Here is a 16554-nt window from a genome sequence, read left to right as displayed (position 1 = left end):
CTTATTTGCAGTTGAAAGCCACTGATGAAAGAGATTACTAGAAATGTTAGTCCATTATGTTACCAAATAGTATATAGTTACCATCTTTTACATGCACCCTCGAGTAAGGTGGAATAGGTTAAAGTTAGAAGCATAATGCTTCATTGAATGCACAATGGTCTTAACACATTTTTTAAAAAGTTATGTTTACATGTAAAATGTTAAAAGATATACTTCATTACATAAAATTATAATAAAATGATTTACTACTAATTTAACCAATTTTAACTATAATAAAAAACTTGTTTTGTCACTATAGTGCAGAAGAATATTACTCTGAAAACCTACCTCCTGCATCACTCCTTTATAAGTTAACCACAAAGTGCCTCTCCAATTACTGAAAATGTAATTTCATTCTGAAATGTAATTTCAATCACATGCTTTCACATGTGAATATAGCAGGAATGAAAATTCATGAATCTTACTTTTTTTTGGGGGGATGGAGTTTGACTTTTGTTGCCCAAGTTGGAGTGCAATGGTAGGTATGATTTTGGCTCACTGAGACCTCCACTTTCCAGGTCCAAGGGATTCTCCTGCTTCAGCCTTTGAATTAGCTGGGGTTACAGGCGGCTGGCAAATTTTTGTATTTTTAGTAGAGACAGGGTTTCACCATGTTGGTCAGATTGGTCTCAAACTCCTGACCTCAGGTGATCCACTGGCCGCAGCCTCCCAAAGTGCTGGGATTACAGGCGTGAGCCACCATGCCTGGCTACATCTTACATTTTAATATCCTTACTGTTCCATAAAAAAAGTTTTAAATAATGCCCACCTAATAAAAGAATCTCTCATATCTTTGATGCAGCAACAATTGGTCACATGCTTTTACATGTGAATATAGCAGGAATGAAAAAGGAGCATAGTTATTTGAGAGTTTAATTATGTCATTATTCACTAATTCAAAAATCAGTAATTTTCTCAAGATAAAAGTATACTTTAAACGTAGTTATAACTCTGAAAATTTTCTACTTTTGTAATGTTATATACAATTTATCCACCAAGTTTTATTTTGGGTTGTTTTCTGTACTTAGCACTGATTTAGTGTAACGTCTGAGGTGTCCATGCCTTAGATATTTCTACTATGAATTCTCAGATATTTACATAAATTTAGGATTAATTTTTTTCATATTTATGGCATCTGCAAAAATATATTTTAGTATGAACCCTCTGGTGTTTTCTATGCTGTGGTTTTTCAAAAAACGTTTTTCCAAACTGATTACATTTGTAGGGTTTCTCTGCAATATAAATTCCCTGATGTTGAACAAACTTTGTACTATCAACCAAGTATTATAGACCCTCATGTTTTACAAGCTGTAGGTTTTCAAAACTGTTTTTACAAATTTATTACATTTTCCAGGTTTTTTTTCCAATATAAATTTTCTGATGTTGAACGATATTTAAGCAACTGCTTCAGGGTTTTCTTTAGTACAAAATGTGTACAATAAGATCTGTGATACAAGTAATGGTACTACAACCCTCTTTGTATTTGTAATGTTTGTCTTCAGAATGAATTCTGTTCTTCACTTTAAAGGCTTATATTTTCTGAAAGATCTTTTGACACTAGTTGCATCTATAATGGTTTTATTAAGTACCGACTCTCTGATGTTGTGTAAGATATGAGCAGATATTAATGGCTTTTCCACATTCATTGTGTATACACCTTTTCCCAAGTAAAAATTATTTCCTGTGCAATAAGGTATGAGCATTAATTAAAAGTTCTGCCACATTCTTCATACTTGTAGAAGTTTACTCCAATATAAATTATCTTACCTACAATCAAGTGTGATAACCATGTAAAGGCTTTGTCACATTCTTTACATTTCTAGAATTTCTCACCAGTATAATTAATTTTATGTTTTAAAGTTTGAGGTGTTGTCAAAATCACTGTCACATCTTCAGGTTTGTACAGTTTCTCTCCAGTATGCATTTTGTTATGTGTAGTAAGGTTTGAATATTGGTTGAAAGCTTTGCCACATTCTTTACATTTGTAGGGTTGTTCTTTAGTATGAATTCTCTTGTGTGTATTAAGGTGTGAGGAATAGTTAAATGCTTTGCCACATTCTTCACATTTGTAGGGTTGCTTTCCAGTATGAATTTTCTTATGTTCAATAAGGTTTGAGGATCGGTTAAAAGCTTTGCCACACTTTTCACATTTGTAGGGTTTCTCTCCAGTATGAATAATCTTATGTGTAGAAAGGGTTGAGGACAGTTTAAAAGCTTTGCCACATTCTTCACATTTGTAGGGTTTCTCTCCAGTATGAATTATCTTATGTTTAGTAAGGGTTGAAGACCACTTAAAGGCTTTGCCACATTTTTCACATTTGTAGGGTTTCTCCTCAGTGTGAATTATCTTATGTTTAGTAAGAGTTGAGAACTGGTTAAAAGCTTTACCACATTCTTCACATTTGTATGGTTTTCCTCCAGTATGAATTTTTTTATGTGTAGTAAGGTTTGAAGATTGGGTAAAAGCTTTGCCACATTCTTCGCATTTATAGAATTTCTCTCCAGTATGAATTTTCTTATGTGTAGTAAGGTTTGAGGATTGGGTAAAAGCTTTGCCACATTCTTCACACTTGTAGGGTTTCTCTCCAGTATGAATCCTCTTATGTTTGGTAAGGATTGAGAAATGGTTAAAAGCTTTGCCACATTCTTCACATTTGTAGGGTTTCTCTCCACTATGAGTTATCTTATGTTCAGTAAGCTTTGAGGACCACTTAAAAGCTTTGCCACATTCTTCACATTTGTAGTGTTTCTTTTCAATGTGAATTTTCCTATGTTTAGTAAGGTTTGAGGACCGGCTAAAAGCTTTGCCACATTCTTCACATTTGTAGGGTTTCTCTGCAGTATGAATTCTCTTATGTGTAGTAAGGTTTGAGAACTGGTTAAAGGCTTTGCCACATACTTCACATTTGTAGGGTTTCTCTCCAGTATGAATTCTGTTATGTTTAGTAAGGGTTGAGGGCCAGTTAAAGGCTTTCCCACATTCTTCACATTTGTAGGGTTTCTCTCCTGTATGAGTTAACTTATGTTCAGTAAGCTTTGAGGACCACTTAAAAGCTTTGCCACATTCTTCACATTTGTAGGGTTTCTTTTCAGTATGAATTTTCTTATGTTTAGTAAGATTTGAGGAGCGGCTAAAAGCTTCACCACATTCTGTACATTTGTAGAATTTCTCTGCAGTATGGATTCTCTTATGTGTAGTAAGGTTTGAGAACTGGTTAAAGGCTTTGCCACATTCTTCACATGTGTAGGGTTTCTCTCCAGTATGAATTCTCTTATGTTTAGTAAGAGTTGAGGGCCAGTTAAAGGCTTTCCCACACTCTTCACATTTGTAAGGTCTCTCCCTAGGATGAATTTTCTTATGTTCACTAAGGTTTGAGGATTGGTTAAAAGCTTTGGCACATTCTTTACATTTGTAGAACTTCTTTCCAGTGCGAATTATCTTATGAGTAGTAAGGATTGAGGACTTGTTAAAAGCTTTGCCACATTCTTCACATTTGTAGAGTTTGTATCTAGTATAAATTTTTTTATGTGTAGTAAGGTGTGAGGACCAGTTAAAGACTTTGCCACATTCTTCACATGTATAGGGTTTCTCTCCAGTATTAATTCTCTTACGTTTAGTGATCATTGAAGGCCAATTAAAAGCTTTTCCATATTTTTCACATTTGCAGAAATTCACTCTGGTATGAATTATTTTATGTTGAGTTAGCTGTGAAAGCATGCAAAATGATTTGTCACATTCTTTGCATTTGAAAAGTTTTTTTCCAGTATGGCTTATCTTATGTCTGTTTGAATTTGAAAATTCATGAAAGGTTTTCACACATTTGTCAAATAGAAAGATGTTGCTCTGGGTAGCTGGCAAACATTGGTTAAATCCATTATAACCTCCTCTGTGCACCTTACACTCATCCACACTTTTACAGTTTTTTTTTAAATGTACATTTTTATGTCCACAGTTTTTATATCTTCTCAGTGTCACTTTTTGGAAAGGATCTTTTATATGCTGCTCTGGCCAAAAGTCTTGGGCAACATGAGAACACATAACTGAAAAAAATAAAAATAAATTATTCCACTTGCTAGACTCAGAGATAAATATACTTTATCTAACATATAAAATCACACAAGTTACATAAGCAAGATGTCATAGAAAAATGCCACAGGCCCTAATTTATTTATAGACATACAAATGTAACAAAAACATACTGATCAAAATGCATCAGCGAAAAATTTATAAATAAGTGTGTGCAGTGCCCCAGGTGAGCCCAATGCAAAGAGCCACATAGAAGGAAAAGATAATTGGTTACATTTACCCAACACAGCTTTTTCTGCTCTCCAACATAACATAGTGCCTTTAGAAGTAAATTGCCAACTCCAATTATTTTGCATATAGGGGAACACCTGAGAGTGGATAATTTATAAAGAAAAAAGGCTTATTTTGCTCACAATTTGGCAGACTGTACAAGAAGTGTGTACCAGCATCTGTTTCTGGTGAGGGTCTCAGGAAGCTTACTGTTATGGTGGAAGGCAAAGAGTAACTGGAAATATCACATGGTAACAGATAGAGAAGGTGTGCGGTGAAGGAGCCAGGTTCTTTTGATGAACCAGCTCTCTCTTGAATTAACAGAGTGTAAACTTTCTTATTACCAAGACGATGGTGCCAAGTCATTCATGAGGAATTCACCTCCATGACAAAAATACCTCTTTCCAGATCCCACATCCAGCACTGAAGATTACATTGCAGCATGAGGTTTGGAAACATGGACATCCAAAGCATATCACAGACAAAGTAGACTTAACAGACTCATATAAACCTTTCCAGTAAAAAGCAAGGGAACATACAATATTCTTCTTTGCACCTTGTGTATTCTGCTAGGATAAATTGGGTGCAGTTGCTTATGCCTATAATCCTAAAACTTGGGAAACAAAAGTAGGAGGATCACTTGGGGCCAGAAGTTTGAGACCAGCCAGGGAAACACAGTGAGACTCTGTCTCTACAAATAATAATAAAAAGTTTGCCGGGCGCGGTGGTTCACGCCTGCAATCCCAGCACTTTGGGAGGCTGAGATGGGTGGATCACGAGGTCAGGAGATCGAGACCATCCTGGCTAACATGGTGAAACCCTGTCTCTACTAAAATACAAAAAAAATTAGCCGAGTGTGGTGGTGGGTGCCTGCAGTCCCAGGTACTCAGGAGGTTGAGGCAGGAGAACGGCGTGAAGCCAGGAGGCGGAGCATACAGTGAGCCGAGATCGCGCCACTGCACTCCAGCCTGGGTGACAGAGTGAGACTCCGCCTCCAAAACAAAAACAAAAAAAATTAGCCAGGGATGGTAGTGCATGTCTGTACACCCAGCTACTTGAGGGGCTGAGGTTGACTTGAGCCAAGGAGGTTGAGGCTACAGTGAGCCAAAATCATGTCACTGTACTCCAGCCTGGGCAAGAGTAAGATCCTGTCTCAAAACAACAACAGTGACAAATAAATTTAAGAAGACCAAAATTATACACTGCGGTTTTTGACCAAAATTGCATAACACTAGGAATTAAAAGCGAAATTGGCAAATCCAAAAATAAATGAAAATAAAACACACTCTTCAATATATTCTTGCTCAAGGACCAAAGAATTTAACTTTTCCAAAGCTGTCAATACAAGCTCCAGTGGTGAACTAAATCAATATAATCTCTACATAAAATTCAATAGTACAATTTTTCACAGAAATATTCTTCACAATTTAAAAATCTGATTAAGGCCGGGCGCGGTGGCTCAAGCCTGTAATCCCAGCACTTTGGGAGGCCGAGACGGGCGGATCACAAGGTCAGGAGATCGAGACCATCTCCTAACCCGGTGAAACCCCGTCTCTACTAAAAAATACAAAAAACTAGCCAGCCGGGCGAGGTGGCGGGTGCTTGTTGTCCCAGCTACTCGGGAGGCTGACGCAGGAGAATGGCGTAAACCCGGGAGGCGGAGCTTGCAGTGAGCTGAGATCCGGCCACTGCACTCCAGCCTGGGCGACAGAGCGAGACTCCATCTCAAAAAAAATAAAATAAAATAAAATAAAAAATAAAAAAATAAATAAAAATCTGATTAAAAACTATAGCCAAGCCAGGCACAGTGGCTCATGTTTGTTATCCTGGCACTTTGGGAGGCCAAGGCGGGTGGATTGCCTGCTGAGCTCAGGAGTTCGAGACCAGCCCGGGCAACACAGTGAAACCCTGTCTCTACTAAAATACAAAAAATTAGCTGGGCGTGGCAGTGTGTGCCTGCAATCCCAGCTACTTGGGAGGCTGAGGCAGGAGAATTGCTAGAACCCAGGAGGCAGATGTTTCAGTGAGCCACAATCGTGCCACTGCACTCCAGCCTGGGTGACAGAGCGAGATCTCTGTCTCTTTAAAAAAAAAAAAAAAAAAACTATAGCCAAGCGATTATGAAAACAATAAAGAGGCATTATACTTTCTGATTTCAAAACATATTAAAAGCTACAATAACAATGTGGTACTGACACAAAGACAGATAAGCAGATGAAAGAACAGAATAAAGAGCCCTAAAATGAACCCTTCTGTATATGATCAAATGATCTTCTACAAAGTTGTCATGAGCAAACAATAGAAAAAAAAACCTTCAAAAAATGATGTTGAAATGTGGATACCAACACTAATAAAATAAAGTTGGATGATTTCCTTTAATTATATATAAAAACATTTTAAACAAAACACATAGAAAAAAGGAACTAACAAATCTTTTAAAAAGAAATATGGAAAAAAGACACGACACTGGTCTTGGCACCATTTTCTTAGATACAACCTTAAATGCATGAACAACAAAGAAAAGAACAGAAAAATTTAACTACACTATACCTCAAAATTTCTGTACATCAAAGAAAACATTCAATAGAGAGACAATGCCTCCTAGAAAATGAGTGAAAGTATTTGTAAATCACATGTGGTATTAATATTCATAATATATAAACAACTGTTAAAACTAACAATAAAGTTGAATAATCTGATTTGGAAATGGACAAATAATTGAACTAAATTTTTACCAAAAATATACAGAAATGGGAAGAAGCATTTAAAAAGACACAAAATTACAATCTGTAGAGAAATGCATAAAAATCACAATGAAAAACAAAATCACCTCACATCCATTTAGAATGGCTACTATATATTTTTTAAAAATACAAAATCTGTTGATGATGCAATAAAAATAAAACCAGCCAGGTACAGTGGCTCACATCTTTACTTCCAGTGCTTTGGGAGATTGAGACAGGTGAATCACCATAGGTCAGGAGTTCGAAATCAGTCTGGCCAACATGGCAAAACCCTATCTCTACTAAAAAGACAAAAATTAGCTGGACATAGTGGTGGGTACCTGTAATCTCAGCTACTCCTGAGGCTGAGGCAGGAGAACTGTTTGAACCTAGCACACAAGAACAAATCACTGCACTTCAGTCTAGGTGACAGAGCAAGACTCTATCTCAAAAAAAAAAAAAAATACTAATAATAAATTACCAGTTAGAAAAAAACAACCCTATGTTGACTGTTGGTGGAAAACAAGGAGGTCGAGGCTGGCAGATCACCTGAGGTCGGAAGTTCGAGACCAGCCTGATCAACATGGAATAACTCCATCTCTACTAAAAATACAAAATTAGCCAGGCGTGGTGGCCCATGCCTGTAATCCCAGCTACTCAGAGAGCTGAGGCAGAAGAATTGCTTGAACCCGGGGGGCAGAGGTTGCAGTGAACCGAGATCACGCCATTGACTCCAGCCTGGGCAACGGGAACGAAACTTTGTCTCAAAATAAATAAATAAATAAATAAATAAATAAATAAATAAATAAATAAATAAATAAATGTATGTTTCTCAAAGAATTAAAAATAAAATTATCAAATACAAAAAATCTCATTTATGAATCTATATTCATAACAGAAAATGTAGGGCTTGAGTAACATATATGAACATCCATATTTTTTGTATCAGTATGCACAAAAGCCAAAAGGTTGAAGAAACTTAGATGTCCCTCGATTTATAAATACATCAAAAAATGTAACATATACCTACAATGTAATATTATTCAGCCTTCAAATAGAAAATCTTGCCTCATTTTAAGATAAACTTTGAGAATATTATGTCACCTGAAATTAGCAAGTAACGAAATTATAGATACCATATGACTCAACTTATCTGAGGTATCTTAAGTAGTCACACTCATAAAATCAGCAAGTAAAAGGGTGTTTGTCAAGGGCTGAAAACGGCAAAATGAGCACTTGTTACTTAATGTGTATTTAGTTTCACATGTGTAAAATTTCTAGAAGTTTTTTTGAATAACAATGTAAATATTTTTATCATGTCTGAAATGTAGTTTTTTTTTTTTTTTTTTAAGATAGGGTCTCACTTTGTTACCCAAGCTGAAGTACAGTGGTGCAATTATGGCTCACTGTAGACTCTAACTTCAAAGCTCATGTAATCCCTCCCCCTCAATCTCCCAAAACGCTTGTACCATGGGTGCACACCACCATGCCTGGCTATTTTTAAAAATTATTTGTAGAGAGGGAATCTTCATGTATTGCCCAGACCAGTCTCACACTTTGGCCTCAATCAATCCACCTGTCTTGGCCTCCCAAAATCCTGGGATTACAGATGTGAGTCACCACCATGTCTGAAGTGTACACTATGTTACATGTTTTTACAACACTAACATTAAAAAAAAAAAAAAAAACCTGAAAAAAATGCAGCATTATAAACCTTTTTAAAAACTACCTTCAAATTACAAAAGTGTTTCTTTCATACGAAGAAAATATATTTTCATCATTAAACACATGGTGAAAACAGACTATTTCCATGACTACTTGCTTAGAGAAGATAAAACAACCATTAAAAATTAGCTGAAAAATAATATATACAAGATAAGCTTTAACCAAAATTGGGGTCATATTTATAAACACACGCACACACACACAATATGATTGTGATAGACATTTGGTGATTGATCTTTTTTTTTTTTTTTTTTTGAGATGGAGTCTTGTTCTGTCTCCCAGGCTGGAGAGCAGCGGCGTGATCTGGCTCACTGCAACCTCCACTTCCCAGGTTCAAGCGATTCTCCTGCTTCAGCCTTCCGAGTAGCTGGGACTACAGGCACACACCACCATGCCCGGCTAATTTTTTGTATTTTTAGTAGAGACGGGGTTTCACCGTGTTAGCCAGGAGGGTCTCATCTCCCAACCTTGTGATCCGCCTGCCTCAGCCTCTCAAAGTGCTGGGATTGCAGGTGTGACCCACTGTGCCCGGCCAGTGATTCTGAGGGAAGAGAGAGACCCTCTCACACTGTTTTATATTGTTTTATACTCAGTACCTGTTTTAAGAAGAAAAACAAGGAAGTGAAACCAAAGGCAGGCAGCCCGGCACCAGACGCCAGACCCAAAAACCAGACTCGAAACCAGGCCTGGGCCAGCCTGGCCCAAACCTAGTGGTTAAAAATCAACTCATGACTTAGCAACCGATGTTATCCATAGATTCCAGACACTGTATGGAAAAACACTGTGAAACTCCCTGCTCTGTTCTGTTTCACTCTGACTACCAGTGCGTGAAGCCCCTGTCACACGCACCCTAGATTACTCAATCCAATCACAACCCTTTCATGTGAAATCTTTAGTGTTGTGAGCCCTTAAAAGGGACAGAAATTGTGCATATTTGGGGAGCTCGGATTTTAAGACGGTAGCTTCCTGATGCTTCCAGCTGAATAAAGCCCTTCCTTCTACAACTCGGTGTCTGAGGGGTTTTGTCTGTGGCTCGTCCTGCTACAATTTATCTCTTAATTAAATCCCACATTGACTTAAAGTGTACAAAATTGAAAATTGTCTGAAATTACAATACACAGGTAAAAACAAAAAACACAATAAACTGATTTTAAGAAACCTACACTGAAGAAATACACTAATATGAAACTGGAAAACAATAATAAGAGAAATGTTTACCCATAAGATCTGGTATGCAAGGCCAGGCACAGTGGCTCACGCCTGTAATCCCAGCACTTTTGGAGGCCGAGGCAGGTGGATCACCTGAGGTCAGAAATTCAAGACCAGGCCGGGCGCGGTGGCTCAAGCCTGTAATCCCAGCACTTTGGGAGGCCGAGACGGGCGGATCACGAGGTCAGGAGATTGAGACCATCCTGGCTAACACGGTGAAACCCCGTCTCTGCTAAAAAGAAAAATACAAAAAAACTAGCCAGGCGAGGTGACGCACGCCTGTAATCCCAGCTACTCGGGAGGCTGACGCAGGAGAATGGCGTAAACCCAGGAGGCGGAGCTTGCAGTGAGCTGAGATCCGGCCACTGCACTCCAGCCTGGGCGACAGAGCGAGACTCCGTCTCAAAAAAAAAAAAAAAAAAAAAGAAGTTTTAGATCAACCTTACCAACAGGGTGAAAGCCCATCTCTACTTAAAATACAAAAAAATTAGCCAGATGTGATGGGGGACACCTGTAACCTCAGCTACTTGGGAGGCTGAGGCAAGAGAATCAGTTGAAATTGGGAAGTGGAGGTTGCAATGAGCTGAGATTGTGCCATTGCACTCCAGCCTGGGCGACAGAGCGAGACTCTGACTCCAAAAAAAAAAAAAAAGAGAAAGAAAATAGCAACTAAAACCTAAAAATGTATAGGGAGAGTAACAACAGTAAGATGGAAAAATAAAAGGTGCCCTACTTGCTTATCACCACAGAGCAAGAAAATGTGTCAGCCATCCTAGACAAAAATGCCTTTATGAGAGCCAGGCATCATGGCTCACACTTGCAATGACAGCTATATGGTACATTGAGGTAGGAGAATTGCTTCAGGCCAGGATTTTAAGATCAGGCTGGGTTATATAGCAAGACCCCCTCTCAAAAATAAGTTCCTTTAAAAGAGTTTTGAGATCCAGGAAAGCAGTTGTAAAACTCTCATAAAGCCCAAGATTAAGGAGTTTTCTTTTTCAGAAGGCAGGCTCTCATTCAGGTGGCAAACCACAGGACCCCTGTTCTTAACTACAGGCCAGAAAATGGCCCACCCAACTTGGTCCCACAGAAAATTCTGAACTTACTCTGTAACCATCCCAAACTGCTTCCAGCCACAGTCTGGGAGAGGTCCTGTTCTTCAAAAGGCCTGGAGGAAGATACTGGTTTATAGCCATGCAGGTCTTTACTGTGGACCCTGAAGCAGTTCAGTGACTGTTCCAGCTCCCTAAATCACGGTTTATGGCCAGTTCTGCCTAATTAGAAACCCACACAGTTACCTGGGGAAATCCTCTCTGGTACTCAGTGAAAGCCACACTCATCCACATCCTAATATAAAGCATATATACATACCCTAATATAAGCATACCCTAATACAAATATATGCAGACCCGACTACAAAAACCTGCCCTAGTGTCTGCCCTACAGATGAAAGTCCTGAAGGATATTTACTCTGTCCAAAAATAAAATGGAAATTACAACTACCCAAGCTCCTTGTAACAAGCCAACTAAAGGTGGACCCTAGTGCAGACCCAGTAGCCTTGTGACCAAGCTATGGCCCCTCTCCACTACAGGCCAGGCATGGTGGCTCATGTCTGTAATCCCAAAAATTTGGGAGGCTGAGGCAGACAGATCACCTGAGGTCAGGAGTTTGAGACCAATCTGGCCAAACATGGTGAAACCCTGTCTCTACTAAAAATACAAAACTTAGCCAGGCGTGGTGGCATGCGCCTGTAATCCCATCTACTCGGGAGACTGAGACAGGAGGCAGAGGTTGCAGTGAGCCAAGATTGTGCCACTGCACTCCAGCCTGGGCGACAGAGCAAGACTCTGTCTTTAAAAAAAAAAAAAAGCCATGGTATCCAAAGTGATCTATAAATTTAATAAACTTTCTATCAAAATTCCAGTGGGATTTTTTTCACAATAATGCAGTAATAGACAATGCAATTCTAAAATATACATGAAACTAGAATAAATTTTGAACAAAGCAAACTTGAGGAAAAAGAAAAAGCAAAGAAACATCATAATTCTTAATTTCAAATTATTTAAAGGCTATAGTAATAAAAACAGGATGAATTGTGCAGAAAATATACAAAGAAATCCAATGGAATAGAAAGCACTTCTCACGTATTTCAGACATGAAGCAAAGAAAGAACTTAAAAAATAGTTTAATATAGAGTTTCTCAAAAGCATACAGATATCTGTGTGTCCCCCAAATGGATGGAAAAGCAGTCAGATTGTGCAGTCTCTTAAATGTCATGGAGAGGACTTTGGCTCTCATGGTAAACTTGAAGGAAGATCACCAAAGGGAAATAAGAATCCTGTGAGAATTTAAAAGCATAAGACAGAAGATGCCCCTATGTGAAAGCAAAATGAAAAAACGCAGGCTTCCCAGAAATTGCTTCCTTTGGAACACAGCTTTCCAAGTCACATTTTAAGGACTGGCTTTCCCCCTAACCTTTGGAACTATCATCTGTGTTTGTTGTATTCACTTTCACTTTCACTTACCTGAGGGTTTGGCTACCACTTCATGTCTCCTCATAGGCTCCCAAGGCTCTTTTTCTTGCTCCAGACAGGTGATCAGGTCTGGTTTAGAGACAGCAATACCTGTTTCAATAAAAAATAAATTACATGAATCTTGCTCATATTCTCCAATTATTAACCTAGCAATGTGTCCAGTATGAAGGGTGTGATAGAATATCCTAATCATTAATCCCAAAATACTAATTTTTTTTTGGAGATGGAGTCTCAATCTGTCAACAAGGCTAGAGTACAGTGGTGCGATCTCAGCTCACTGCCATCTCCATCTCCGGGGTTCAAGCAATTCCAATGCCTCAGCCTCCCAAGTAGCAGGGATTACAGGCGTGTACCACCATGCCTGATCAATTTTTGTATTTTTAGTAGAGACAGGGTTTTGCCATGTTGGTCAGGTTGGTCTCAAACTCCTGACCTCAGGGTGATCTGCCTGCCTTGGCCTCCCAAAGTGCTGGGATTACAGGCATGAGCCACCGTACCTGGCCCCAAAATATTAATTTTTAACAAAAATTTCTTTTTGTTTGAGACAGAGTCTCACTCTGTTGCCCAGGCTGGAGTGCAGTGGCACAATCTCAGCTCACTGCAACCTCCACCTCCCGGGTTCAAGCCATTCTCCTGCCTCAGGCTCCTGAGTAGCTGGAATTACCGGCATGAATCACCACACCTGGCTAATTTTTGCATTTTTAGGAAAGATGGGGTTTTGCCATGTTGGTCAGGATGATCTCAAACTCCTGACCTCAGGAGATCTGCTTGCCTCGGCCTCCCAGAGTACTAGGATTACAGGAGTGAGGTACCATGCCTGGCCTTCAACAAAAATTTCTAAATATTTAGAAAATATCTTATTTTGTAGGTTCTTAATTTCATTACCTGGTAATACTGAATCAAAAATTAGTGTTGGCAATTAGATTTTAAGTTGTGGGCAAAAATATTTTATACCACTTAATTTCTGGAATTACTACTATTCTGGAGTGAAAGATACAGATCAGCTCAGAAATGTGGAAAGTTCAGGTCAAGATGAAATATCTTGAAAAAATTATTTCGTGCACCAACAAATCCCCCCAATTTTTTTGAAAACAGGAATCTGAAACTCATGTATGCAAAGTACAAATTACCAAAAAACAGTCTACAGAAAAAAAAATGAAAGATTTAGGGTGTATTAGGAATTGAGTATCGAAGTTATGCTCACCCAGGAAGACCAGGTTTCTGTAGTTCTCTAACATCACATTCCTATATAAATTCTGCTGTGCAGTGTCCAGGCATTGCCACTCCTCCAGACAAAATTCTATGGCCACATCCATAAATGTCAATGGTCCCTAAAAAAAACACACACACACAAACACACACATTTACCAAGTGGCCACATGAAGAATTTATAATTTGACTCAAGGTAAAATGAGAGAGTAAAGAGAACAGGTTCTGACTTATAGAAGATACTGAAATTATCCAATAAAATAATTCTTTACATGGAAATATTCTCCAATGTATTTTCTACCCGAGAAAAGAAAGTGGCATAAGATCCACAACACCAGTGTATATATACTACTTTTCTGGATGATAAACTATAAAACTGAGGGCATAAACACAAACATGTAAATTTTTGAGTTCTCTATTTCCATCATACAGAATCAGTTGCGAATATTTTTCAGATAAAGACATGTTGAGTTAGAAGGGACCTTTAAAATATTAAGGTGTAGCCGGGCGCGGTGGCTCAAGCCTGTAATCCCAGCACTTTGGGAGGCTGAGACGGGCGGATCACGAGGTCAGGAGATCGAGACCATCCTGGCTAACATGGTGAAACCCTGTCTCTACTAAAAAAAAAAAATACAAAAAACTAGCTGGGTGAGGTGGCGGGCGCCTGTAGTCCCAGCTTACTTGGGAGGCTGAGGCAGGAGAATGGCGTAAACCTGGGAGGCGGAGCTTGCAGTGAGCTGAGATCCGGCCACCACACTACAGCCTGGGTGACAGAGCGAGACTCCGTCTCAAAAAAAAAAAAAAAAAATTAAGGTGTACAATAAACTGAGGATCCTGTTAATGCAGATTATTTTTTCAGAAGATCTAGAATAAAGTCTGAGTTTCTAAGTTTCTAACAAACTCACCAGTAATGCCAATGATTTTGGCCCAAAAAGACTATTTGTCAAACATCCAGTAAGTGGAAAAGTCTGTGTTTTTTTCTAGTTTTTCTGGCCAGTATACAAAAAGCTTTCATTTTCAAAAGACAGATAAATGCAAAGAAAACCTAAGAAAGAAGAGCAGCTGCCAGATTAAATGTGATGGTTTACATACATCAGTTGCATAAAGATTTTTAAAAATACGGCCGGGCGTGGTGGCTCACACCTGTAATCACAGCACTTTGGGAGGCTGAGGTGGGTGGATCACCTGAGGTCAGGAGTTTGAGACCAGCCTGGCCAACATGGAGAAACCCCATCTCTACTAAAAATACAAAAATTAGCCAAGCATAGTGGCATATGCCTGTAGTCCCAGTTCCTCAAGAGGCTGAGGCAAGAGAATCACTTGAACCCGGGAAGTGGAGGTTGCAGTGAGCTGAGATCACATCATTGTATTCCAGCCTGGGTCACAGAGCAAGACTCCATCTAAAAAAAAAAAAAAATCTGAATACTAAAAAGACAAATGGCCGGGCACAGTGGATCACGCCTATAATCCCAGCACTTTGGGAGGCCAAGGTGGGTGGATCACGAGGTTAAGGAGTTTGAGACCTCCCTGGCCAAGATGGTGAAACCCCGTCTCTACTAAAAATACAAAAATTAGCCGGGTGCGGTGGCGGGCACCCGTAATCCCAGCTACTCGGGAGGCTGAGGCAGGAGATTTGCTTGAACTCAGGAGGCAGAGGTTGCAATGAGCCAAGATGGCACCACTGCACTATAGCCTGGGTGACAGAGAAAGACTATGTCTCAAAAAAAAAAAAAAAAGAAAGAAAGAAAAAACTATTTAGGGAAATAGTCTGTCAGACAGCCCTTTAATCAAGTGAATAATTAACACAAAATGCACTAGAACAAATTTTTAAGATGTGCTGATGCACGCAAAAAGACACAGCATCCACTGCTGTGATATTGCCCCCGAAAAGTAAATTATAATCTAAATTTAACCATAAAGAAATATCAGTTTTATGCAAAGTTCAAGATACAGATGTCTCCCATGTTCTGTAATTTTTTTTTTTTTTTTGAGATAAAGTTTCGCTTTTGTTGCTCAGGCTGGAGTGCAATGGTGCGATCTCAGTTTACTGTAACCTCTGCCTCCCGAGTTCAAGCAATTCTCCTGCCTCAGTCTCCTGAGTAGCTAGGATTACAGGCATGTGCCACCACACCTGGCTAACTTTCTTGTGCTTTTGGTAGAGATGGGTTTCACTACGTTGGTCAGACGGGTCTCAAACTCCTGACCTCCACTGGTCACTGGTCCACCCACCTTGAACTCCCAAAGTGCTGGGATTACTACAGGCATGAGCCACCACACCCAGCTGTATTTTTTTTTTTTTTTTTTTTTTTTTTAAAGATGGAGTCTCGCTCAGTCTCCCAGGCTGGAGTGCAGTGGTGTGATCTCAGCTCACTGCAAGCTCTGCCTCCCGGGTTCATGCCATTCTCCTGCCTCAGCTTCCTGAGTAGCAGGGACTACAGGCACCCGCCACTACGCCTGGCTAATTTTTTTGTATTTCTTTTAGTAGAGAGGGGGTTTCACCGTGTTAGCCAGGATGGTCTCGATCTCCTGATCTCGTGATCTGCCCGTCTCGGCCTCCCAAAGTGCTGGGATTACAGGCGTGAGCCACTGTGCCTGGCCAACGCGGCTGTCATTTTTAATAGTAATTTTTAGTAGTCTATCTTTAGCAACCATAAAGCAAGTATATCCTGATAATATTTTTCAGAACTTTCTGCTTTATAAATGCCTTCTTGTTTAAACAAGCGTTTCTGCATAGAGCTAATAAAAAACACAGGCTGAACCTCAACATGTTTTCCATTTTTAGTAAGAACCCCAGTTTTCCCCAATAGAAATCCTGAG

General features: G+C 39.2%; 1 protein-coding gene across 1 annotated transcript in view; it reads right to left on the bottom strand.

The window, feature by feature from the left end:
- Nucleotides 1–897: 897 nt before the first annotated feature.
- The window catches only part of LOC111524823 (zinc finger protein 43), a 50946-nt gene continuing 35289 nt past the window's right edge, over nucleotides 898–16554 (bottom strand). Inside the window, exons 8-10 of the mRNA XM_023190108.2 lie at nucleotides 13733–13859; nucleotides 12520–12618; nucleotides 898–4080 (exon numbers count right to left, since the gene is read on the bottom strand). Coding sequence (XP_023045876.2) covers nucleotides 1859–4080; nucleotides 12520–12618; nucleotides 13733–13859 — 2448 coding nt within the window. The 3' untranslated portion in view covers nucleotides 898–1858. The remainder of the gene's footprint in view (nucleotides 4081–12519; nucleotides 12619–13732; nucleotides 13860–16554) is intronic.

This window comes from Piliocolobus tephrosceles, chromosome 21 (assembly GCF_002776525.5).
Source record: "Piliocolobus tephrosceles isolate RC106 chromosome 21, ASM277652v3, whole genome shotgun sequence".
In the NCBI taxonomy this organism is placed as follows: domain Eukaryota; kingdom Metazoa; phylum Chordata; class Mammalia; order Primates; family Cercopithecidae; genus Piliocolobus; species Piliocolobus tephrosceles.
This window is presented reverse-complemented; position numbering and strand designations above follow the sequence as displayed.